General features: G+C 43.8%; 1 protein-coding gene across 1 annotated transcript; it reads right to left on the bottom strand.

The window, feature by feature from the left end:
- Positions 1–13,594: 13,594 nt before the first annotated feature.
- On the bottom strand, positions 13,595–27,044 carry LOC121545440 (rho-related GTP-binding protein Rho6-like). Its single transcript, XM_041855972.2, has 5 exons — positions 26,786–27,044; positions 26,052–26,139; positions 16,956–17,065; positions 16,652–16,786; positions 13,595–16,563 (listed from the first exon to the last, which is right to left on the bottom strand). Exons 1-5 carry the CDS (start codon positions 26,903–26,905, stop codon positions 16,318–16,320), a joined length of 699 nt encoding a protein of 232 aa, XP_041711906.1. The 5' UTR covers positions 26,906–27,044; the 3' UTR covers positions 13,595–16,317.
- Between the last annotated feature and the right edge of the window lie 725 nt (positions 27,045–27,769).

The following is a 27,769-nucleotide window of genomic DNA, read 5'->3' as shown; positions in this document are numbered from 1 at the left end:
GCACCTGTGTAATAATCATGTAGTTTAATCAGCTTCTTGATATGCCACACTTGTAAAGTGGATGGATTATCTTGACAAAGGAGAAATGCTCACAAACAGGGATGTAAACAAATTTGTGCATAAAAGTTGAGAGAAATACGCTTTTTGTGCATATGGAACATTTCTGGGATTTTATTTATTACCGCTCATGAAACATGGGACCAACACTTTAAATGTTGCATTTATATTTTTGTTCAGTAGAACTAGCTAGTTAGCAAACACTCTTGAATGAGTTGTTGTCCCCTGGCTTACATGGTTGGCTAGCGAACTAGCTAAATGTCAGGTAATTAGCTAGCTAGGTAACTAGTAAGTATGATATCATACTCATTATTATTGCAAGACTCACTCGCTAGCTACCTAGCAAGAAAGCTTGTTTACAACGACTAGCTGACAGATAGACCACGTCCAAACATTATTTATAAATACTGCACCTTTAGGGTTTTACAGCATACAGAGGTAAAATGCATGTATAAAACTTTAAGTACGAACCTTTGACACTTGAAAACTAAATGCTTGCGAACTACCTTCGTTTTACCAAGCCGCATTCTTACACGACGCCACAGGAAATTAACAGCGGATTCCGAGTATGGGAATTGTAGTTTTCTAAGGGCTTAGGCACAGATATAAAAAAAAACGGGGGTCGTTGCACAGTGGAATTTCAGCCATACCTCATACAGTAGTTCAAGTTTTAATGTCACATGCACAAGGACAGTGAAATGCCTTTCTTGCAACAATGCAATAATCAATAACAATGTATTACTAGAAAAAAACACATGAGAAATAAGAATAAGAAATACACAATAAAGTAAGTAAGTAAGTATACTATATACAGGAAATATTTAGAAAGTCAGTTCTAATACCATATTTACATGTGAAAGAATACTGAAGTGATGGAGGTAGATATGTATACGGGTAAGATGACTAGGCAACAGGATATAAGATAAACAGAGTAGCCGCAGCTTGTAAGTGAGTGGGTGTGCTGGTGTGTAGAGTCAGTATAAATGTATGTCCATATTACGGTATGTGTGAGTGAGTAAATTATGGAGTGAGTGTTTGTGTGTTGGAGTGACAGTGTGTGTGAGTGTGCATAGAGACAAATATTGCAAATATAGTGCAAATATTTAAATCAAAGGTTAATAAAGATACAAGGTAAACTCTGTCCGTGTAGCTATTTTGTTAACATTTTTCAGTCGTATTGCTTGGGGATAGAAGCTGTTCAAGAGCCTGTTGGTGTCAGACTTGATGCACCGGTACCTCTTGCCGTGTGGCAGTAGAGAAAATAGTCTGTGGCTTGGGTGGTTGGGGTCTTTGATGTTTTTCCGGGCCTTCTTTTCACACCGCCTGATATAGAGGTCCTGGATGGCAGGGAGCTCGGCCCCAGTGATGTACTGGGCTGTCCGCACAACCCTCTGTAGCGCCATGCGATCGAGGGCGGTGCTATTGCCATACCAAGCAGTGATGCAGCCAGTCAATATGTGCTCAATGGTACAGCTGTAGAACCTTTTCATGATTGTATTGTGTGTTTGGACCATTTTAAGTCTTTAGTGATTTGGACACAAAGGAACTTGAAGTTGTCTACCAGCTCCACTGCCGCCCCGTCAATGTGGATGGTGGCGTGCTCGCCACTCCGTTTCCTGTACTCCATGATCAGCTCCTTGGTCTTGCTGACGTTGAGGGAGAGGTTGTTCCTCCGGCACCACACTGCCAGGTCTGTGGTTTCAGCGTTGTGTTAAAACTATTTTCACTACATATCCCAGGAAACAGCGGTACAAGATTAGGACCTTGGCCTGCGTGGTAATTCATTGAGCTGTTACGCACTTTTGAAACACAAGGTGGCAAACTTGCTTAAATGTGTTTTCAACAAGACGACAGAAGCTGCTTTAGTCTGGAGCTCTCTGACAGATACGGTCAAGTAAATGATGTAGTGGCCCATGTAAACAACCTCATACAGCCTATGGATACAGTAGGCCAGATATAAAGAGCTTTACACATATATTCATTGAAGATCGCTAAGAGAGGAATCCTTATGTTATGAGATGCATCCTGTTTGGTCCCTAGTTTGCTTTGTTAATCCCTGGTCTGCCATCTAAATGGAACAAACAGTACATGGAGTCTGAGTCTTGAGCAATTTTCAGCAAATTGGTATGTAAACACAGCCCCTCACTCAGACAACTGACTGGAAAATTGCATTATTTTTAGGTAATGGATGTGATATGTGTTCAATGGTTTGATAATCTGTGTTTCCCTTCCTTTGAGTGAGGAACACTCCCTTTGAGTAATCTTATTACAATGCTCTGGAGAACAGAACGAAAACATTCTATCAATAGATATCCATTAATTAGGCCTACATTGGTTGGAATTAATTTGTGGCATTCCCCTTCTATATTTCACTATGCAACAGTAAAAGGAAAGGAAATCTACCATGCAACATCTAAATCTTCACCTAATTGTGTATCTCCCATTATTGAAAGGGCTTCTAGCTCCCCATTCCTGTGCAATATCATGAAACAGGTAGGTGGTAGAGACAGATGGAGGGAGAGGGGAATAGAGATATTAGATAGAGCCCAGCTCTATTTCTCCAGCTGAGATTTAATCAGCCCTCTGTTAGTGTAGAGCCTGTAGATCTGGTTCCAGTCAGTGAATGGCAGGTGTTTCTCTCCCCTCCCCCATTTGTCCTTGGAGTTATTGTTCCCCCTTTACCTTCACTGTATAGTAACTTGCAGCCGCTACTAGAATCATGTGCCCGCCTCTCCCTATCTCACTAAAAGCCACATGCCCCATTCCCCCCACCCTCTACCTACCATCTCTGCACTGTAGTCAGCAGATTTTTAAAAGTGAATGGCTCTCTCTGTGATTGAGTGTCATTTTATCTGGATGATCTGATTAAAGGATGATTTGTTTTATCTGCCATTTGGAGCCACAATCCCACAGCCACTCCTACAGAGGACACACACACAAGCAGGCAGGAACAGCAAGGCATAGTACAGAATGCTACTACAGAGTTAGAATAGGTGACAAGTAATTGATGGCTTTTGCAGGGTATGTCAGAGTATCAAAGTCACTGTACAATAGTACACTCTTCATATCAGGCCTCTCAATATTTACTATAGTCTGTGCAAGGGTAAACACAGAGTTTGGAGACAGCCTCGCCAGGCACTAAGATGAGAAAGGACCTGATTCTTATTCTGGGACTGCCTTTGGCTCCAGGGGAGTGTGAGAGAGAGGTGTGGAGCAGCTATGGTGGTGAAACTATATCAGCATGGAGGCAGATCAAAGTTGATGCTAACCAGGGGTGAAACTGGCAAATACAAAGGGGGAACAATACAATGGTTATTCACTAGGTTGCGTAGTAACGGTGGATCCTGTTATGAATATGGGGTGAGGCGGCTAATGAGAATCTTTCTCTCTCTGAATTGTGTTTTGTCTTTTCTCATCTGTGAACAAAAGAGGATAAATAATAAAAGGTGAAAATGAGGCGCAAGTGTAGACGGGGTTAATACTGTATCTCCATATTCATACATAGCTTCAGTGTCAGTCTTGTGAAACAAAGCTATGTACAGTGGCTTGCGAAAGTATTCACCCCCTTGGCATTTTTCCTATTTTGTTGCCTTACAACCTGGAATTAAAATGGATTTTTTGGGGGTTTGTATCATTTGATTTACACTATATGCCTACCACTTTGAAGATGCAAAATATTTTTTATTGTGAAACAAACAGGAAATAAGACAAAAAAACAGAACTTGAGCGTGCGTAACTATTCACTCTCCCAAAGTCAATACTTTGTAGAGCCACCTTTTGCAGCAATTACAGCTGCAAGTCTCTTGGGGTATGTCTCTATAAGCTTGGCACATCTAGCCACTGGGATGTTTGCCCATTCTTCAAGGCAAAACTGCTCCAGCTCCTTCAAGTTGGATGGGTTCCGCTGGTCTCTTTGTTGCCTCTCTGATTAATGGCCTCCTTGCCTGGTCCGTGAGTTTTGGTGAGACGGCCCTCTCTTGGCAGGTTTGTTGTGGTGCCATATTCTTTCCATTTTTAAAATAATGGATTTAATGGTGCTCTGTGGGATGTTCAAAGTTTCTGATATTTTTTTATAACCCAACCCTGATCTGTACTTCTCCACAACTTTGTCCCTGACCTGTTTGGAGAGCTCCTTGGTCTTCATGGTGCTGCTTGCTTGGTGGTCCCCCTTGCTTAGTGGTGTTGCAGACTCTGGGGCCTTTCAGAACAGGTGTATGTATACTGAGATCATGTGTTACTTAGATTGCACACAGGTGGACTTTATTTAATTAACTATGTGACTTCTGAAGGTAATTGGTTGCACCAGATCTTATTTAGGGGCTTCATAGCAAAGGGGGTGAATACATATGCACGCACCACTTTTCCGTTATTTAATTTTGTACATTTTTGAAACAAGTAATTTTTTTCATTTCACTTCACCAATTTGGACTATTTTGTGTATGTCTATTACATGAAATCCAAATAAAAATGCATTTAAATTACAGGTTGCAATGCAACGAAATAGAAAAAACGCCAAGGGGGATGAATACTTTTGCAAGGCACTGTACATCTACCAAACAAAGTTGTAAGTATAATGGAATATAGACTATGTAGGTAGTGACAAAATACAAAATACATCTCAAGGTGAAGGATTTTCTCACAAAAGAATGTATGGACACATCAAGGTCAACGACATGATTGTGTATTTTTTGGTGTATGAAAAACCTCAGCAGACTGTTCACACACACACACACACACACACATTTTATACCATAATACTGTTGCTATGACTACCTAGTTCTTGCCACAAAATAAATTGTCTGACAAAGAGAGATTTGAGAGAAAATGTAATGTTATCACGTTCTTTGCTTGCTCCTGACTAAATCATAATAAGTACGGAGTGAAAATTAAACAAATCTCCCACAAGCTCTATCATCAACCTGATACTGTGTGCTCTTACTGGATGGACGTTCTTTCCTGCTTCTCCTGTGTAAGAAAGGAATGCCTCAATCCCAGAGAAATGTCCAGAGTTCATACACCTTGGCAGAGGGCTCAGTCTTTCTCAAGGGCATATAGTCATCAAACAGCAGAGTGGACAATTTGTTGTGCAGTGTATACCGTTGGCATCCAATAACCACAGGGTAGCTGCAGTTGTCTGTTCTACATTATGTACTGTATGCTGCAGTGAGAGTAGTGAGTAGCCAACACAAGAACTGGCATGAACTGGATAACACACAGGTGACTCTCCATGAATATTCTAATGCGATTGGGAATTCTAACTGACCTAATTAGCTTCTGTTTATCCAGCAAGCTTAATTCACCTCTGTTATGGTACATGGTTTAGTAGCTCTGCCATGTGGGATCATTGGTCATTTTGCAGGATCGTTCGGTGAATTCAAGGACGTCAATACTATAGGCTTTTGGACCAGAGGACGTCAATGATTGGTTGTATAAGGCGATGTAGTGTTGCTTAGTGTTAATTTTGGTACTTTGAAACGCACACAAATGGTAGGCAGGGGGAGGCGGAGGATGGCAAGGTGAGGGGGGGCAGGATGGGTAAACATATGGGGTCTCTGTAGTAGGGCAGAGGGAGAGGGTTTGCCTGGGGGGGGGGGGACCCCTGATAGTCACATAGGAGGACATCAATCCAGCAGACGTAAACAGAGTGCAGGCATGTGTGAGCCAACCGGGCCGCTGCTGCTCACCTCTGTCGGCTACACATGGGAATGAGAGATATGCAAAGTACACAGCATAAACTGCTTAGTGGTATACACAGGAAAGAGATGCACACACACACGCAAACAGATAAAAGGAACCCCATAGGACTGAACTTACAAACACATGGGTACGAGACAATGATGCAGGGTTCAGGCCATAGCACACATTCTAATAACCACTATTGCTAACTCTCATCCCACTGCTCCAATTACTATCACCATAATGTAGCAATACAATATAAACCAGACAGAGAAGACTGATTGAAAAATAAGAGCATAGCAGTAATAGAAGTGATGTACTATCAGTGGTAGACATTTTACCATAAATGCTGTAGAACTTTGGTTTGATTGTGATAATATTAAGTATGCTAATATCGTTGAATATAGTTCATATTTATATGGCTCTGTCCTGCGGGTGCGGGGCCTACAGAAAAGCCCTGGCGTATGCTGTCTGGGGAAGTCTATGTGCTTCATTGGGCAGCCCAGAGCACACAGCCATGCACATCAAAATAGCTCTGGATAGAGATATCAAACTGAAATGTATGGGATGTCATGACAGAGGTTCGCTTAGATGAAGTCCTATGTGATCCTAGAAGGCGAGCGCTCCTCTTTATTTCTTGTTACACTTCTGTGTGTCACTCCATCTTACGATATTAAATTGGTGTGGACAACCAGACCTGCACACAGGCAAACATGTAGATACAAATAAACACACAAACAAATGTAGAAACAAACAAACAGAAACATGCAGATAAACACACACACAGACACAGACACACACACACACATGGTTGAAGCAGGGAGAAGTAGGCAGACACACCCAATGCACATACACAAACATACTATGTGCACGCACGCACATACACACACTAGGATGGAAACATGGGGAGACAGACGCTCAGAGGGTACAGACACAAACGTCAGTTCCCCCTCCTCGCTCTACTGAGCCTGTGTCATAGAGACCCATTTAGGAGACAGGAGTTATGGCACTGTCACAGCGGCCGCAGTAGCACTCGCTCAGGGGAGGCTTTGTGTGTGTGTGTGTGTGTGTGTGTGTGTCTCACTGGGTGCAGATAGCTCATCAGTAATCAGGCAGCATAGCTCTGACTCCCCTCCCTCGCCCCCTTTCTCACTCTCCTGCTGTCTCGGTGACACATCTGATAGAGGCGGTGTGTGTGTGTCTGTGCGTGTGTGTGTGTGTGTGTGTGTGTGTGTGTGTGTGTGTGTGTGGGAGGCCATATCTGATAGATGATGTACTTATTTGGTAAAGAGCAACACTGTAGATCGGCCATTTTCCCAGGCTAATAGTTGAACCCCCGTCGCTTCCCAAGAGGATTTCAGACCACTGGGGTAGAACTCTCCCCCTAAATCACCCTCTCTCTGGCTCCTAATTCCCCCCTGCCTGCGCCCCAACCTCGGCTACCCTCTCATCGCCCCCCTCCACCCTGGGCCCTTCTCTTCCATCCACAAGGGGAAGAGAAAATTGCCCTTTGTCTAGACTTCACAGATCAGTTGAAGAAATACAGTGCAAAAGTATTCATCCCCCTTCACGTTTTCCTATTTTGTTGCATTACAACCTGTAATTTAAATGGATTTCTATTTGCATTTCATGTAATGGACATACACAAAATAGTCCAAATTGGCGAAGTGGATTTAAAATAAATAACGGAAAAGTGGTGCGTGCATATGTATTCACCCCCTTTGCTATGAAGCTCCTAAATAAGATCTGGTGCAACCAATTACCTTCAGAAGTAACATAATTCGTTTTAAAACAGTCCACCTGTGTGCAATCTAAGTGTCACATGATCTGTCACATGATCTCAGTATATATACACCTGTTCTGAAAGGACTCAGTGTCTGCAACACCACTAAGCAAGGGGCACCACCAAGCAAGCGGCACCATGAAGACCAAGGAGCTCTCCAAACAGGTCAGGGACAAAGTTGTGGAGAAGTACAGATCAGGGTTGGGTTATGAAAAAATATCAGAAACTTTGAACATCCCACGGAGCACCATTATTCAAAAATGGAAAGAATATGGCAACAAACCTGCCAAGAGAGGGCCGCCCACCAAAACTCACGGACCAGGCAAGGAGGGCATTAATCAGAGAGGCAACAAAGAGACCAAAGATAACCCTGAAGGAGCTGCAAAGCTCCACAGAGGAGATTGGAGTATCTGTCCATAGGACCACTTTAAGCCATACACTCCACAGAGCTGGGCTTTACTGAAGTGGCCAGAAAAAACCCATTGCTTAAAGAAAAAAATAAGCAAACTGTCACGACTTCCTCCGACGCTGCCTCCCCTCCTTGTTCGGGCAGACTTCGGCGTTCGTCGTCACCGGACTTCTAGCCGCCGGCCTTCCATATCTCATCAATCCATTTGTCTTGTCTTGTCAATTACACACACCTGGTTCATATTCCCCTCATTAGTACGTGTTTAAGTGTTCCCTCTGCCCCCTTGTCCTTGTGGGTGATTGTTCATTGTGAGGATTAGTAGCTCGGTTGAGCTCATTATTTTGTATTGCCGGGGTATTTTCCCCGTGTGCATGTTTGTTCCAGTGCGCTGGATTACGGAATAAACTCTGTATACTGTGATTTATCCTCCTGCGCCTGACTCCTTCAAATCACGCATCACACAAACACGTTTGGTGTTCTCCAAAAGGCATGTGGGAGACTCCCCAAACATATGGAAGAAGGTACTCTGGTCAGATGAGACTAAAATTGAGCTTTTTGGCCATCAAGGAAAACGCTATGTCTGGCGCAAACCCAACACCTCTCATCTCCCAGAGAACACCATCCCCACAGTGAATCATGGTGGTGGCAGCATCATGCTGTGGGGATGTTTTTCATCAGCAGGGACTGGGAAACTGGTCAGAATTGAAGGAATGATGGATGGCGCTAAATACAGAGACATTCTTGAGGGAAAGCTGTTTCAGTCTTCCAGAGATTTGATACTGGGACGGAGGTTCACCTTCCAGCAGGACAATGACCCTAAGCATACTGCTAAAGCAACACTTGAGTGGTTTAAGGGAAAGCATTTACATGTTTTGGATTGGCCTAGTCAAAGCCCAGACCTCAATCCAATTGAGAATCTGTGGTATGATGGCTGTACACCAGCGGAACCCATCCAACTTGAAGGAGCTGGAGCAGTTTTGCCTTGAAGAATGGGAAAAAATCCCAGTGGCTAGATGTGCCAAGCTTATAGAGACATACCCCAAGAGACTTGCAGCTGTAATTGCTGCAAAAGGTGGCTCTACAAAGTATTGACTTTGGGGGGGTGAATAGTTATGCATGTTCAAGTTTGTTTCACAAAAAAATATATGTTGCATCTTCAAAGTGGTAGGCATGTTGTGTAAATCAAATGATACAAACCCCCCAAAAATCCATTTTAATTCTAGGTTGTAAGGCAACAAAATAGGAAAAATGCCAAGGGGGTGAATACTTTTGCATGCCACTGTATCCAGCAAATCCCTTTGTTTTATACTGTAGATACTGTACAATATATCATAATCATCATATACAGCTAATTATCCTACAATGCATCCATCCACAGTGGCTTGGATCAAATATAATAAATTGCATATTTATGGTAATGATATCTGGGCCTTTCTCTAATGTATTTCAAATGACCGGTTTCAGAAGTGTGCTGAAAAAAAGAACAAATAAACAGATTTGTTTATGTTAAGATATTTTGTCATCTTTTATGTTTGGTTTTGTACTCATGAATCTTGAATAAATCCTGAATAAATCACTAGGCAGATCCCTTTTGGGAACTTCTTCCACACCAAATTAGAGGTACTATATTTGGATCCTAACATATTGTACAACAATTACAACTGTGAAAACAAAATGGCCTCTTTAAACGGCTGCAGTCTATAGCAAATGAGCTTGGCCTGGGCTGTGCCAAAACACCATTTACCAATTCACCATACCCATGCACGCCCTGGAGCAACCTGCCACAGCTCATTGGCTAAATGAACTCGCAGAGTCTGGCCAGATGTTTGCTTAATTTGCCAGGACTCCTGGCATATGCTCTGCTTTTTTTTTTAACCTTGTGTGCATGTGCGCAAGTGTGCGTGCGTGCTTTATAATGTGTGGTAAGCCTATGTACTGCAGACAGACAGACAGACAGACAGAGACAGTAAATCTATATAATCTGTGAATAACAATAAACATCCTATCTTAACCAATCTGCCCATTAGCATTGAGGTCATTTGTACTGTAAAAAGTACAAAACTTGCAGTTGATCCATGGATCATTGGCAGGAAATGGCAGGAGAGGAGATATGTCGTAGATTGGCAACAGGAGAGTGTGTTCCCACCTTGGCCTCTTTCTGCTGGCTTTTCCTGTGTCTCAGACAGCCACAAAGGAACAGACACCACCCCAGCCCAGATGCTCTCTGAGCCTGGACAGATGTGTCTCTGCCCCTCTGTCACTGTGGAGGAGATGCAGGAGTGTGTGTGTGTTTGTTTGTACGTGTGTGTTTGTACGCGCGTGTGTGTGCGTGCGTGCGTGCGTGCATGTCACTTAGGATAAGGTCATCTGTCTCTGATAAACTCAGGAATCTCAAACTCTCAGCTGCTCCTGTGTGAATATACTGTATCATCATGGCACAGAGAGGGTCAGCATGACACAGACAGAGATAAAGAGGCAGACAGGCAAAGATCATTAGAAGGAAAGATATAAATACAGAATGGGGTGGAGAAGAATGAGAGGGGACAGAGTGCAAGAGGGAGAGGACAGCAATGAGAGAGAGAGAGAGAGAGAGAGAGAGAGAGAGAGAGAGAGAGAGAGAGAGAGAGAGAGAGAGAGAGAGAGAGAGAGAGAGAGAGAGAGAGAGAGAGAGAGAGAGAGAGAGAGAGAGAGAGAGAGAGAGAGAGAGAGAGAGAGAGAGAGAGAGAGAGAGAGAGAGAGAGAGAGAGAGAGAGAGAGAGAGAGAGAGAGAGAGAGAGAGAGAGAGAGCGCTGGTCAGGGCAGTTCAGAGATGCTTGGATGGTTTTTAGTGCTGGGTTTGCCCAATAGGTCACTTCTTCTGTGGCACATGACTAAAATACCCAACCCCCTCCTCCAGAGGCATCACCCAGGTTGATTGTGTGTGTGTACGTGTGTACATGTGCGTGTTTTGGGAAAGGAGTGGCCCCAAGGCTATACTCACACTTCAGTGGCATGTGTCCATAGTCTCTTTTTGACAGAAATATCAGCTATACACACATTTTCTTTACATTTAGTTTCTACCATTTCAATTTTCAAGTAATGTTCGGCTGTTGAGTCATATCAGTAAACTCAAAGGCCAAACATACGGAAGCAGACTATTACGTTGTACCCTTGAACCAGGGATAAAACAACCATGTCAGGCTTCTTTGAAGACAAACCTCACAATGAGCTGTATCATCTATTCTACATTCCTTCACTGTAAGAACATTGAAGTAAGCTTTGTTGACCCAACACCACTTTGATATCATGGTTAAAGACACACAATGATTAACTGCAATTGATTTAGCCTACATCATAGCTCAAAGTAAAGTTGAAATACAACGCATCAAAATACTTTCCTATTTACCAAACCACATAATGTTATGAAGCTGCAATCATACTTAGGGCAGATACAGTATGTGTCAGTGTCACGATCGTTTACGGATGAGACGGACCAAGGCGCAGCGTGATAAGCGTACATATTTATTAACGTACTGAACACGAACAAAACAACAAACGATACGTGAAGTCCAAGGTAGACTAATAACATACCTATACGGAACAAGATCCCACACAGACTGGTGCCAAAAGGCTGCCTAAGTATGGTCCCCAATCAGAGACAACGAGCTACAGCTGCCTCTGATTGGGAACCACCCTGGCCAACATAGATCTACACGATCTAGAAACTAAACATAGAAAAACATAGTACCCCCAAAGGTGCGGACTCCGACCGCGCCCCATAAACATAACAGGAACAGGCCGGACCGGGCTGACGACGCGCACCATTGGCTTGGTGCGGGGAGCAGGAACGGGCCGTACCGGACTGGCGACGCGCACCACTGGCTTGGTGCGAGGGGCAGGAACAGGCCGGACCGGGCTGGCGACGCGCACCACTGGCTTGGTGCGAGGGGCAGGAACAGGCCGGACCGGGCTGGCGACGCGCACCACTGGCTTGGTGCGAGGGGCAGGAACAGGCCGGACCGGGCTGGCGACGCGCACCACTGGCTTGGCGCGAGGGACAGGAACAGGCCGGACCGGGCTGGCGATGCGCACCACTGGCTTAGTGCAAGGGACAGGAACAGGCCGGGCTGGACTGGGAATACGCACCACTGGCTTAGTGCGGGGATCAGGAACGGGCCGGACCGGACTGGCGACACACACCACTTGCTTGGTGCGAGGAGCGGGACTGGGTTCCCTTATAAACCTCCGCTCCTTCTGCTGCCTAACCAGCTCCTCTCGCCGTGCCTCTACACTCTCCTTCTCCCTTATCGCCTCCTGTAGCTCCTCCCTCTGACCAATTAACTCCTGCTCCCTCTGGACCAATAGCCCCTGTAACCTGGTGGCCTCCTCTCCTAGACTGCAGATTCGCCCTGTCGCTGCCTCCTGCTGCCTCGTCGTCCACGCCGTGTGCCCCCCCCCAAAAAATGTCTTGGGGTTGCCTCTCGGGTGTCCGTCGTCGGCACGGTTGGTGCCGTTTCTCCTCTCCTGCCTGGGCATTTACCTTCGCCCATGGCCCTTTCCCCGCGAATATCTCCTCCCATGACCACCATTTGCCCACCTGAGACATCGCTATTCTCTCTTCCTGGGCACGCTGCTTGGTCCTCATTTGGTGGGATCTTCTGTCACGATCATTTACGGATGAGACGGACCAAGGCGCAGCGTGATAAGCGTACATATTTATTAACGTACTGAACACGAACAAAACAACAAACAAACGATACGTGAAGTCCAAGGTAGACTAATAACATACCTATACGGAACAAGATCCCACACAGACTGGTGCCAAAAGGCTGCCTAAGTATGGTCCCCAATCAGAGACAACAAGCTACAGCTGCCTCTGATTGGGAACCACCCTGGCCAACATAGATCTACACGATCTAGAAACTAAACATAGAAAAACTTAACATAGAAACTACACACCCTGGCTCAACATTTAAGAGTCCCCAGAGCCAGGGCGTGACAGTCAGCCATCACAGTATAGCAGAGCATTTAGTGAAGCGGTTTCTCTACAGGTGGATGTGCTGCGGTAATGTAATAACCCTCACTGTCAACACTCTAATGGGCAAACTATGTCTTTCTGAGCTGATATAATGATAAAATTGGGCATTTAATGTAGACTAAATTACAACAATTTGATCAATTATGCTCTGGTACTATTAGACTGATCTGTCTTGTCCTAGCACGTGTGCATCACTCATTATCAATATCTCAAAGTATGTCCAAAGGTAAGAGGTCATCTATATCTGTGAATGTCTCTTAACGCTCAAGTTATTCTATATGGCTCACATTTTACTGCAGCATCTTCAATAACTTCAACCAACCATGTATGTACAGTATTCATCATAATGCTTAGTTAAAGGAGGATATTTCACCCAAAGACTCCTCTACAGAAGTAAGATACAGTAAGAGCTTGATGAGCTGGTAGTGCTGCTAGGGCCCTAGAGTGTTCCTCATCACAGGGAGAGTGTTGTGCTATTGAGGGTGTAGCCATCTGTTTAAGTTTCATACTGTATGTTGATAACACTTTACTTAAGGCACCTTCACATGTTATAATGCCTCAGAAACATTTTTTTACACAATTTATAGATGTTGCTTTTCCCCTTATGGCCCACCAAACCTGCACTCCACAAAAACTCAGAGACATCTGAGAATATGATCAACAAAGGCAAGCTTTATTCAGAACCCAAGAGAAAACGTATGGACAGAAAACAAAATTCAGTGTCCATTCAAATTAAGAATTCCCCCAAAAATGTACATGTCAAAAATAAAACGACAACATTGAGCAATACAGTATTTCATTAATAAATTAAGGTTAAGCCATTTTACATAACACAAACACTTTGTTTTGTTCCAACAACATTCTATTTGGAGCTTTACTAATGGAATATAAAGCAGGATATGTACAACCAGACATGGTCTGTTCTTAGCAAAGGAGTGGGAGCAGAAACTGTAACATGATGACGGCTGTGTATTCAGTCAAATTGACTTTTTTCTGAACAGTGTTTCAGTCACTCCAGGCAGATTTGGAGCTTCTTCACTCACTGCTGGGAACTCAGGTTAGAAAAGGTACTCAAATTGGTACCTGTGTTGTTCTGACACCTGCCACTGAGCTGCCACTTTGGAGGCTTCAAATTCTTTTTTTCAGATCTTTTTCAGATGTTTTCAGCAGTGTACTACTAACTGAAATGTCCAGCTGTCACCTTAGCAGTGGTCTCTGATGCTACAAATGAAAGGTGAGATGCACAGTTGGAGAGCCATCTTTCTTTTCTCTCAGAGCCAGGAACTGCACCCCAGTCACCACAATTCTGCTGACTTCTGCCCCTGCTCACACTGTTGCTAAGCAATACCTCCAGTGTTCTGTAAGTCCAAACAACTCAGAGGCCCTGTCTGTGCAAACCAGTCCTCTATTAGCCGGGCCGCAGACAGCTCCTAATACAAGATGACTTCAGTGAGTACAACAACAACAATGACAAAAACAGCAACTACAATTAAAAAAGACTGGGCAGAAAGCAGATTACAAAAAACTTTAAAATATAAATCACCTTATACTTAAAAGATTTCAAAGCAGAAAAAATAACTTACTTCGGACAGGACCAGCCTGTTAGTTGTTTCGGCTCAAACCCACCCCCACCCCTCACCACCCTCCCGGAACCTTTACCCCATCTACATTTCTTAAGCTCTCCACAAAGTATGAATGAGATACCCATCTTTGTAAAGGCCTTGATCCTGTACTCTCATCAATAATGGCCAGCCATACTACAAGAATGACGACTCCAGAGAGTCTCATCTCAGGTGACCAATTGTGGAGCAGGAAGGCGACTTCTCTTTCAGCCCAGTGTTGACAATGACATACTCAGCTGATTCCCACCACCAGTGAGCTTGTTGAGGCATAGTGAGTGAGCTCTTGACTCTTTCAATGCTATGGTTAAAAGCTCAAAGTTAAGGATTATTTCTCTTTTATGTGTTACGTAACTGTAAGGCCAGTGGATTTAAGATGAAGAATTATCCAAATGAGGTTTAGAGGAACCAGGACTCTTCTCCTTTCATATCAGAGGAAACAGGTGGCTCACATTCAATTAATTCATGTTTTTTATAAAAAATTTAAACACGATTCGTTTTTAAGTGGGGAAACCACCACCAGTGCTGCAGTCAAGCCAGCTCTGTTTATCATCTTAATAAAAACAGTATAGGTGGCCTACTGTAATGTCATTCCACTCCATCAATGTCTGAAGTTAAACAAATTGAGATGAAGAAGAGAGGCCATCAGGACTGAAAGAGTGACTGAAGAGAAATCTGTCTTTCCATCATCCCCAGTTCTTCCCTGGTCACAGCAAAGCATGTCCTCCATCTTACTGTTAGTAGCCCATTGAACATTGAGTCATATTGCACTTCTTCAGACATACACTCTATCAGTCCATCCTCCCCACTGCCTCTTTTAAGAGTGGTGTGCTTGCTAAATCCCTCCCCCAGATCCTGTTTCATTACTGACAGATTCAATTTCCTAAAATAATAACTGCAAAGGTCACCATGGAAATAATTCCTTTAAGGCCCACTCTCTCAACCCCCCCAGTTGCATTACTCTGGGTACTCTGGGTACCGTTCCATCTCATTGCCCGGAATGTAGAGGTGGCCACCTTATCCTTTTCAAGTTAAAACTTTCATCTAGAGCAAGGATGACAGATGGATGGCAGAGAGCACACACGTCGACATTCCAAAGAGGTCTCACAGAAGAAACGTGATGAGATGCCATGTTTACAACTGCTATTTTCTCGGAAAAGAAAGAGTGTAGAAACTTACCCTAAATCAGCTCTAACTGGCACACAGCACTGCGTAGAGAGGAGCGTTAGCTAGCTGCTATAGTAAGAGCAGAGGCCTCCACAATGTTTCAGGTTAACACCTTGAAGTGCATGCTGTTGTGTACCTGTGAGTAGTACACAACTTTCTAGAACTGGAATGCTGTAAATTATCACCTCCCTAAAACACACACCTATCATGTGCAGTGGGCAAAATAACAAATAATTTAGTTGCCACCTTTTGCTCTCACTGTCATTATAAAAGGAAGTCTACACAAAGCTATGATGGTGTGGTGTGTATGGGTCTGTGTGTGCTTGTGGGGGGGTGATCATGAAGAGGACCAGTATATCCTATACAGAGTAAACCATGGAGGGGTGGCAGTTTTTTTTAAGAGAGGCGTCAGTGGTGGTGGTGACTGGGGAGGACGTTGGGGGAGGCCAGAGGGGTTCAAGAGAAACCCCTTCCTTCCCCCTTACTTCCGATTCCCCTGCCCCTCTACCACCTTGCACCCCCTTTTGCCCGTTGGACTGTTCAATGGAGTGCATCTCTGGCCACCCCAGTCTGGGTTCTTCCCCCTCCCTCACATGATGGAGCAGCCCTTGGCCTTGTCCTTGCCGAAGGTGGAGGAGAGGAGGTCAGACTTGCTGGGCAGGAAAAGGAGTCTCTTGGAGAGGCGTCGGGCGGGGCTGGTCTTGGTGGAGGGCTGCAGCTTGCTGATGCAGGCCAGGGCTGTAGTACGGAAGACACTGTGAATGCTCTTCTCTGAGGTGAAGGCCGAACACTCCAAGTAGGCCTCTGCACCTAGCTGCTTGGCCATGGAGGAGCCCTGCAGCAAGAAGGGGAAAGAACAGGAGTGAGACGGAGAAAGCGAGAGACCAAAGAGAGAGAGAGAGAGAGAAATATGTAAGACTCACCTGCTCATGTGAGATGGGTGTCTGCTTCTGATTGGACAGCTCCATGAGCGTACACACGTCTGTGCGCAGGTCTGTTTTACAGCCTATCAGGAGGATGCGTGTGCTGGGGCAGAAATCCAAGATCTCTGTCTTCCACTGCAACGAAAAGGACATATGGCTGTCAGGAGGTTGTTATAATGTATCATCACCACAGATGTAACGTGTGCACAGAGAGAATGATCATGATGAATGTGATGATGGCAAACGATGAGGAGGAAGAAGAAATTGACAACAGCAATGATGATCACAAAGACAAGGGCCTTACCTTTTTCAGTGCACCGTCAAATGAGTCTGGTTGGCTGATGTCGAAACAGAGGAGCACAGCGTCTGAGTCGCTGTAGCACAGGGGTCTGACGTTATTGTAGTACGGAGAGCCTGTAGGGTCAAACAAATCTGCTGGGGTCAGTCACAGGGCTTTCAAAAGGACAGTAAATCAAATCACATTATTTCTCACATGCTTGTAGACAACCGGTGTAGACCAACAGTGAAATGCTTACTTACGGTTCCATTTCCAACAATGCAGAGTTAAAGATAAGATTAAATAAAATATAGAAATAGTGATACAGGGAATAAATACATAGTGAAAAACAAATAAAAATTATGAGTAAAAATAACATGACTATATACAGGGAGTACCAGTACAGAGTCGATGTGCCGGGGTACAAAGTAATTGGGGTAGCTATATACTGTACATATAGGTAAAGGTGAAAATAGGTAGGGGTAAAGTGACTAGGCAACAGGATAGATAATAGACAGTAGTCTTCCTCTGACACCGCCTGGTATACAGGTCCTGGATGGCAGGGAGCTCGGCTCAATGGGGGGGGGGCACTCTGTTTCCTGTAGTCCATGATCAGCTCCTTTGTCTTACTAATACATTTACATTTTAGTCATTTAGCAGACACTCTTATCCAGAGCGACTTACAGGAGCAATTAGGGTTAAGTGCCTTGCTTAAGGGCACATCGACAGATTTTTCACCTAGTCAGCTCGGGGATTAGAACCAGCGACCTTTCGGTTACTGGCACAACGCTCTTACCCACTAAGCTACCTGCCGTCCTGAGTGAGAATGTTGTGGAGAGGTTGTTGTCTCTGACCTCCTCCCAATAGGCTGTCTCATCGTCATCGGTGATCAGGCCTACTTCATCTGCAAACTTAATAATGGTGTTGGAGTGGTGCACGGCCACGCAGCCGTGGGTGAACCGGGAGGACAGCGTGGCAGATGTGTTGTTGCCTACCCTCACCACCTGTGGGCGGACCGTCAGGAAGTCCTGGATTCAGTTGCAGAGGGAGGTGTTCAGTCCCAGGGACCTTAGCTTAGTGATGAGCTTGGAGGGCACTATGGTGTTGAACGCTGAGCTGTAGTCAATGAACAACATTCTCACATAGGTGTTCCTTTTGTCCAAGTGGGAAAGGGCAGTGTGGAGTGCAATAGAGATTGCTTCATCTGTGGATCTGTTGGGGTGGTATGCGAATTGGAGTGGGTCCAGGGTGTCTGGGATGATGGTGTTGATGTGAACCACCTTTCAATGCATTTCATGGCTACAGATGTGAGTGCTACGGATAATTTACACAGGTTACCTTGGCGTTCTTGGGCACAGAGACTATGGTGGTCTGCTTGAAACATGTAGGTATTACAGACTGGGTCAGGGAGAGGTTGAAAATTCCAGTGAAGAAACTTGCCAGCTGGTCAGCGCATGATCTGAGTAAGCGTCCTCGTAATTCGTCTAGCCCTGCGGCCTTGTGAATGTTAACCTGTTTAAAGGTCTTACTCACGTCGGCTACGGAGAGCGTAGTACCAAGCGAATAAGAAACTCCATTAGTTGCAATAAGAATGATTCGTACCAGCACAGGACACCACCCACTCCCCCTGGTAACTACAGCAAAAGCCTTGTCCGACAATGCTTGAATCCAACACTCAACACACAGAGACACTGTTCTTCCTCCCTCACACTCAGATCTACAGTAAATCATTTCACTAAAGCCCCACGCCTTCCCACTTAGTAGAAGAATTATCCAATAAATCACATTAACACACAAACAGACAAACATAAACAAACACACACACACACATAAAGAGTGAGAGAGAGCCACAGTACACAATTCTATCCCAATCACACCCCTGCGTTTCCTAAAGAGTTTATATTAAACCCTTGCAGAAATCCCACTTGAAATCAGATAGAAGAAACAAAGATCTCTGTATCAGGGGAGACTCATAGATGTTTGTGTTTAGGGTGTGTTTTATGTGATGCAACAGACTGACATGATGCATAACACATACTGTCCTGTATGTAAAATGTCATTAACAATGATGCCTAAACTAAAAAGTAAATGCTTCTTATGTTATAAACTGAAGACTATTGCTTAGAAAACCTTAATATGGGTGTGTGTGATGTGTGTGCATGTGTGTGTGCGTCAGTGGCAGTCGGTGCCGTTTAAGATGAGGGAGGACGATAAAGAAAATGTATGAGCATGGCCTTATTTCTATTACAGCATTCATATTCCATTCACCCAGCTCAATGTAGCATTGATTGGTTTAGGCTACTACATGATACTCAAATTTTCGCTATACCCATCAAGAAGTTGCTACAACCTAGCCTATGAATGAAAGTTTACAACGTAGGTGCACAGGTCGAGAGAAAAATTGGAGTAATCAAGGTGACAGACAGTGACACATTCAATACCGCCTTGCACACTCTTGCCTGCATCTAGCTGATCTAGGGTGTAATCATTAGTCCAACAGTTGCAAACAAGAGTTTCTATTGGATAAACTCAGGTATGTTTATCTCCGTTTCGTTCCATTTGCTTCCATTTAAGAAACATTTTTCAACAGAATCGGCAGAATGAATACACCTCTAATCACCCGCAAACACAGTTCACTTTCATAGCAGCCACATACAAACAGCATATTCACTTTGCTCATTGTATAATTCCTTCTCACATCTACACTGTCCTCCTCTCACCTTTTCCCTTCGCTTGTGGAATTCATTGCACAACACAATAGCTGTCTGTGAACAGGCGAAAAAACCTTTCAGAGCCAAACCTTCATACCATAACCGCTAACCACTACACACAGCCTACATCGTTGTCACCATATTAGCTAACATACTAGTCAACATAGCTACTAGAACTAACGCGTTAGTAAACCCGCTACAATCATGCAGTAGTGTACAGCAAGCAGTTTAGCAGTTACACTGCCTGGACCCGGTGGCAATAAATATATAAAGCCAAAAGCTTACCTTGACTTGGAAGACTTCCAGTGTTGAATAGCCATAGCCAGCTAGCTAACATAGCATCCCTCTCTGTTTGAGCCGGGTGTTTGAGTAGGCCAAACTAGCTAGCTGCATTCGTTAGCTGCATTCGTTAGCTTGTGAATTGATTGCCCCCCATCTATCCTGAGTTCGTACTGCTTGGTGACCTAAACTGGGATATGCTTAACACCCCGGACGTTCTACAATCTAAACTAGATGCCCTCAATCTCACACAAATTATCAAGGAACCTACCAGGTACAACCCTAAATCCGTAAACTTGCGCACCCTCATAGATATCATCCTGCCTAATTTACCCTCTAAATACACCTCCGCTGTCTTCAACCAGGATCTCAGCGATCACTGCCTCATTGCCTGCGTCCGTTATGGATCCGCGGTCAAACGACCACCCCTCATCACTGTCAAACGCTCCCTAAATCACTTCAGCGAGCAGGCCTTTCTATTTGACCTGGCCCGGGTATCCTGGATGGATATTGACCTCATTCCGTCAGTAGAGGATGCCTGGTTGTTCTTTAAAAGTGCTTTCCTCTCCATCTTAAATAAGCATGGTTCACCCCAGACTTGACTGCTCTTGACCAGCACAAAAACATCCTGTGGCGTACTGCATTACCATCGAACAGCCTCCGCGATATGCAACTTTTCAGGGAAGTCACGAACAAATATACACAATCAGTTAGGAAAGCAAAAGCTAGCTTTTTCAAACAGAAATGTGCATCCTGTAGTACTAACTCCAAAAAGTTTTGGGACACTGTAAAGTCCATGGAGAATAAGAGCACCTCCTCCCAGCTGCCCACTGCACTGAGGCTAGGAAACACTGTCACCACCGATAAATCTACAATAATCGAGAATTTCAATAAGCATTTTGCTACGGCTGGCCATGCTTTCCACCTGGCTACCCCTACCCCAGCCTCCAGCTCTGCACCCTCCGCTGCAACTTTGTCCTCCAAACACGACGAGTTGAGTTTTTACCAAAACGTTATATTTTGGTTTCATCTGACCATATGACATTCTCCCAATCCTCTTCTGGATCATCCAAATGCACTCTAGCAAACTTCAGACGGGCCTGGACATGTACTGGCTTAAGCAGGGGGACACGTCTGGCACTGCAGGATTTGAGTCCCTGGCGGCGTAGTGTGTTACTGATGGTAGGCTTTGTTACTTTGGTCCCAGCTCTCTGCAGGTCATTCACTAGGTCCCCCCGTGTGATTCTGGGATTTTTGCTCACCGTTCTTGTGATCATTTTGACCCCACGGGGTGAGATCTTGCGTGGAGCCCCAGATCGAGGGAGATTATCAGTGGTCTTGTATGTCTTCCATTTCCTAATAATTGCTCCCACAGTTGATTTCTTCAAACCAAGCTGCTTACCTATTGCAGATTCAGTCTTCCCAGCCTGGTGCAGGTCTACAATTTTGTTTCTGGTGTCCTTTGACAGCTCTTTGGTCTTGGCCATAGTGGAGTTTGGAGTGTGACTGTTTGAGGTTGTGGACAGGTGTCTTTTATACTGATAACAAGTTCAAACAGGTGACATTAATACAGGTAACGAGTGGAGGACAGAGGAGCCTCTTAAAGAAGAAGTTACAGGTCTGTGAGAGCCAGAAATCTTGCTTGTTTGTAGGTGACCAAATACTTATTTTCCACCATAATTTGCAAATAAATTCATTAAAAATCCTACAATGTGATTTTCTGGATTTTTTTTCCTCAATTTGTCTGTCATAGTTTACGTGTACCTATGATGAAAATTACAGGCCTCTCTCATCTTTTTAAGTGGGAGAACTTGCACAATTGGTGGCTGACTAAATACTTTTTTCCCCCACTGTATATCCATCCTGCACTGCCTTTCGAAAGTATTTGAAAGCCAAGTTAACAAACAGATCACCGACCATTTTGAATCCCACCGTACCTTCTACGCTATGCAATCTGGTTTCCGAGCTGATCATGGGTGCACCTCAGCCACGCTCAAGGTCCTAAACGATATGTGGCATACAGCAGGTCAGCCACCAGGGTGAGACTCGTCGAGGCCTGGTATCAGATGGAGTATACATAACGAGGCGGTGACTCCATCTGCTGGACGTGCCAGGTCTCGACGGGCTCTCCGGACAGGACTAATTGGAGCTGATTGAGAGCTGGTGAGTAATTAAGGGCGGATTGCTCACCAGCTGTGCAAGGCCCATAAAGCTGCCAGAAGGGCAGCACATGAGGGAAGTAAGGTAACTTCTGTGTAGTTGGAGACGGTATCCTGGAGAGGGTCTCATGGGGGAGACCCATCCTTTTCTTTTGATTATTTTGTTAATAAACACCCTTGAAACTGAGATAATCATACTCTGTCCGTGTCTGATCTGTGTAAACGTCTTGACCCAACACCCTGATCTGCCACAGATATTATAACCGCGATCGATAAAAGACAGTACTGTGCAGCCGTCTTTATCGACCTGGCCAAGGCTTTCGACTCTGTCAATCACCGCATTCTTATTGGCAGACTAAATAGCCTTGGTTTCTCAAATTACTGCCTCGCCTGGTTCACCAACTACTTCTCAAAGTTCAATGTGTCAAATCGGAGGGCCTGTTGTCTGGACCTCTGGCAGTCTCTATGGGGGTGCCACAGGGTTCAATTCTCGGGCCGACTCTATTCTCTGTTTATATCAATGATGTCGCTCTTGCCGCTGGTGACTCTCAGATCCACCTCTACGCAGACGACACCATTTTGTATACATCTGGCCCTTCATTGGACACTGTGTTAACAAACCTCCAAACGAGCTTCAATGCCATACAACACTCCTTCAGTAGCCTCCAACTGCTCTTAAACACTAGTAAAACGAAATGCATGCTCTTCAATCGAACGCTGCTTACACCTGCCTGCCCGACTAGAGTCACTACTCTCGACGGGTCGGACTTAGAATATGTTGTGTTATTGACTGTATGTTTTGGTTATCCCATGTGTAACTCTGTGTTGTTGTTGTTTTTAAATCGCACGGCTTTGCTTTATCTTGGCCAGGTCGCAGTTGTAAATGAGAACTTGTTCAACTGGCCTACCTGGTTAAATAAAGGTGAAATAAAAAATAAAAAGCTAAGTAAGTGAAAGTGAAAAAAATACAACGAATATAGCTAGCTCTCTTGTTCAAAACTGTTCAACTATTGTCTTTCTCTCTCTCTGAGTCAACTACTAACCACATTTTATGCACTACAGTGCTAGCTAGCTGTAGCTTATGCTTTCTGTACTAGAAATTCTCTGATCCTTTGATTGGGTGGACAACATGTCAGTTCATGTTGCAAGAGCTCGGATAGGTTGGAGGATGTCCTCCAGAAGTTGTCATAATTACTGTGTAAGTCTATGGAAGGGGGTGAGAATCATGAGCCTCCTAGATTTTATATTTAAGTCAATGTACCCAGAGGAGGACGGAAACTAGCTGTACTCCGGCTACACCATGGTGCTACCCCAGAGAGTGCTGTTGAGGCTACTGTAGACCTTCATTGCAAAACAGTGTTTTTTAATTAATTATTTGGTGACGTGAATATATTTAGTATTGTTTTATCTAAAAAGGCTAGCTTTTTAAATGTTTAACTTAAAACATTTCTGAAATTCTGAAATAGGAGGAGGATGGTCCTCCCCTTCCTCCTCTGAGGAGCCTCCACTGGTGTGCGTATGTATGTGTGTGCGTGCATGCTTGTGTGCATGCCTACACACCAAAGCGTAAAAGTATGTTAATGTTAACATAACATTAGTGCTTACGTGACATCACAGCAATATGTGTGGTCCCCTCTGTTGTACAGGAAGGACCCTGTGCTAAAAACAGACGCTGACAGGATGTCCGTCCTCTATTGTGTTCCCTCACTCACCCCACCAACAACAGATCGAATTTCCTCTCCCTGCTTCTTAACCTACTCCAGAAACTCGTTAAACACAAACTTTACCAGGAAATAATGAATTAAGAAAAGCTTCATCATGCAGATGTACAGTGTAACCAACTTATGCTTTTATGGGTAGTGTGAAATGCATTTGCATGATATAGAATTCCTTCCTTCTACTGTAGGTGTGACACTCTCTGCAGATCCGATCCATTATTAAAAGCCTGATAAACATTCTCCTGTGAGGGAGACAATTGTCTGACATTCACAGGGAATGACTGTATAGTGTGTAAAGGCAAGAGATGAGGCAACTGAATGGCAGAGATTGGACTTGTTTTTCCAGTACGAGACAATTACCATATTGGCAGAGGTGCCCAGGGTGATGCAGTGCTGGGGAAACAGAGATGATGATGGCTCTGAACACTGGAGCTGAGACTTTAGTTATAGGACAATCTGAGAAAACCATGATATGGCCATGAAGGACGAGAGCACTGCCAGGACAGGACATCAGAGAGACAGATAGAGACTATAGAGGCACTTTTGATGGAATGATAATGGAAACAGTGGAAAAAATAAAGGTGGAAAGAGCTGAGAAGAGGTTAAAACGAGGTGCAAAAATGTAAATGTGGAGGATCATCCAGATTGGTCCATTTCTGTTGAAGGTAAACAGACAAAGCGACAAAAATAAATGTTGTGTTTTCTGTTACATAATGCTTTTTGGTCTGAGTACATCATGAGGCTGTGAGGGGAGGTCAGCGATACATTTCACTTCTTTTTATATGTGCCTTCTGCTCTCTGAAACACACACACACACACACACACACTCCCCCGCTCATGCGGAGGCAACCCCCTGGCCAGTGAAACCACCCCTCTGCAGGTCAACTGGCACGACTGAACTCCTTCCAGCCCAATCAGAAAGCCCCAGGCTAGAGGTTCTGTAATGATAGCACCACAACCACAAGGAACTGTGTTCTATTGATTCTGTTGACATCATTTCAAGATGTAGAAGGGTGCCACCGTGTCAGTAGGTCACCACAACACTGTGTGTGTGTGTGTGTGTGTGTGTGTGTGTGTGTGTGTGTGCGTGTACTATGGGTGTCACATTTGATGTAGAGCCGACAAGTTATTACATTCCTCTAGTAAGGGTGTAGGTGGCGAGAGGGAGAGGGAGATATCTATGTCTCCTTAATATTCTATGCCTTGTAAACATGAATCAACGGGAGAGGAGACAGAAACAGAGAACATGCACACAAATTGTCATTTGCTTTCAAATGTTGTCTCACCTCTGTCTGGGAAAAAGCTCTTCCTCCACTCTAACTTCTCAGAGATCAGTAGCCTACCACATCACTACCTGTGATAAGCAGCAGGACATTGCTGCTGTATAAGATGATCAACAGATCGCTATCTTAAAGGAAAACAATTACAACAATACAGTATACACTATGATGCTAAATAAGACAGTGAGACAATGGCCAATGGGTCTTTAGGTAGTCTACTAGCCGGCTACCACCCGGTTACTCAACCCTGCACCTTAGAGGCTGCTGCCCTATGTACATAGACATGGAATCACTGGTCACTTTAATAATTAAACACTAGTCACTTTAATAATGTTTAGATACTGCTTTACTCATCTAATATATCTCATATATACTGTATTCTATTTTACTGTATTTTAGTCAATGCCACTCCGACATTGCTCGTCCTCATATTTATATATTTCTTAATTCCATTCTTTTACTTTTAGATTTGTGTATTGTTGTGAATTGTTAGATATTATTGCACTGTTGAAGCTAGGAACACAAGCATTTCGCTACACCCGCAATAACATCTGCTAAATATGTGTATGTGACCAATAACATTTGATTTGATTTGATTGTTACAGATTGCATCGTTTTCAGAGCGGGTAGGCAAGGAAATGTAAGTCAGGTTTTGCAGTACAATTCCTCTGAGAACTTGAATGTAAAGACACATTTAAAATGGAGTGCTTTTGGACTCTCTCTTGTTCAAGAGAAAGGAATTTCAAAGTAGTAGCCTGAGAAGAAGTTGGAGGCACATTTCACACATGATAAACCCCCTCCACTATATCTGCAGGTAGAGCACCTTATATAGAGAGACATGACACATTATAACCATTGTTGTAATACATTATAAAGGCTTATACATGCTTAAATACGTTAAGTAAGGCTTTAAGTAAAGTGCTACTGTAAGGGTATGTTGGACGTATGCATGGAGAGTGCAGAGTGTAATGCTCACCTGACGTGTCCCAGAGACTGAGCTCTACGCGCTGGTCCTCCAGCTCCAAACAGGCTGTGTAGTTCTCAAATACTGTTGGAACATATGTCTGTGGATGCAGAAAGGAATGGGTTCATTAGTATTACTACAGGGAATTACACTATGTAAATGTAGGATATAGAAATTAGAATACAGTCAACCTGTGAACTAGTGAACCTTGTAATCATCAGTCCTACATTTACATACAGTGTAAATAGTGTTAGTTTTACATATAAGGATCATCCTAGTTTGTGGCTACTGTGCCACTGCCTACTGTCTGTCTGACGAAATAAGGCATCTGATCATTTTAAAACAAATGCCAACTCCATGATAACAGAAAAAAATGCCAAATCATTTTAAGACCCATGTATTTGAGTATCTTAAGAAATAGGAAATAATTGTTTCCTATCAATTATACACTTAGGATGTTAAGTCTTATCTTGGGATAAAGCATTATGTAAGAATTAAGCAATAAATCATCTGTGTCTTGACACTTGACTTGAGTTCTATCATAAATCTAACACAATTTAGCAATGCAGTTATTAGTGAAAATGAAAGTTAAGGGTATTAGAAAATATTAACTTGACACATTCTCTTTGTCTTTATCATCTAATTATCATCTCTTTATAGCCTATGTATGTAGAATATTCCAGTAGGCCTATGCCTTTAGGTTTTGTGTGTAATCCAATCAAATGTGGCAGGTAGAAATCGCATACCTCAGGATAGGAATCCTTGGCCAGGACTTGCAACATTGCGGTTTTCCCGCATTGAACGTCCCCAACCAACACCAGTTTACATCTCTCCACCAGAGGCTGGGTAAGTCTCCTTTCCTTCATTGTGAATAAGATTTGGTTGATGAATACAATAAATGTATATGTGAAAGAAAAACAACTCCTTTGTAAATCCTCTGTCAGTTATCAGTGCGTTGCGCCGTGATGCTCTCCTCCTGCGATGAAGCTTGCTGCCAGCGGTATGTGCTGAGGTATGACACTGCGGAACTTTTTATTGTCGCGACAGCCAATGAGCGTTCTGCTGATGGTTCGTGTGATATTAGAGAGAGGGGGAAACATGTCTACAGGTTATTTAATGTTCTATTGTTAAATGTTTGTCATCATACAGTAGGCCTAATGAATGATTACAACAGCACTTTTATAATTATTTATTAGAATTATATTTATGGCTACATTTAATCCTTCAAATATCACAGTAATGTCAGTCAATGCCTACTAGGTCGATCAAATGTGTGTCTCTCTCTCGACCTGTTGGACAGAGAAGCAATGAGTGAGCACGAAATCAGAGTGCAGGTTGTGGCATTATGGTGTTGCATAAGGGACTAATCGAAATGTATGTTGTTTTCTTTGCTTTGGGGAGGGTTGTGTGGTTTTTTATTGGGCACTGGAGGGTAACGCGTTTTTTCCCTGGTTTACATTCACTGTTCTGCTCTTATTTTCCCTATAAACAATGGCTTTACTTACTTTTAATATTACCCTAATAAAGTTTAGAAATGTTTGTGAAGTTTTGGTATTGTGTGGCTATTATTAAGCTTTAGCTACTGCAGGCCTATGATATGAAGGCAGTGCACCCCAGCGCTCCAACTGACTCCTACAGTTGAACTTGAGGTGAGGAAGTTTGTTTCAGGCATACCAGAGTTACTCCTATAATCTAACAATATAATGCTTATCTTTATACAAAATATTCTG

The sequence above is a fragment of the Coregonus clupeaformis genome, unplaced genomic scaffold, assembly GCF_020615455.1.
Source record: "Coregonus clupeaformis isolate EN_2021a unplaced genomic scaffold, ASM2061545v1 scaf0012, whole genome shotgun sequence".
Classification (NCBI taxonomy): domain Eukaryota; kingdom Metazoa; phylum Chordata; class Actinopteri; order Salmoniformes; family Salmonidae; genus Coregonus; species Coregonus clupeaformis.
Note: the sequence above shows the minus strand (reverse complement) of the source record. Positions and strands in the feature narration are given on the sequence as shown.

What these genes read in the sequence shown, in the direction of transcription:
- LOC121545440 (XM_041855972.2), bottom strand. Translation starts at nt 26,905, where the DNA reads ATGAAGGAAAGGAGACTTACCCAGCCTCTGGTGGAGAGATGTAAACTG. An exon ending in CCAAGGATTCCTATCCTGAG is followed by an intron (nt 26,140 to 26,785) that starts GTATGCGATTTC and finishes CTGCATCCACAG; the next exon opens with ACATATGTTCCAACAGTATT. An exon ending in CAGTCTCTGGGACACGTCAG is followed by an intron (nt 17,066 to 26,051) that starts GTGAGCATTACA and finishes TTGACCCTACAG; the next exon opens with GCTCTCCGTACTACAATAAC.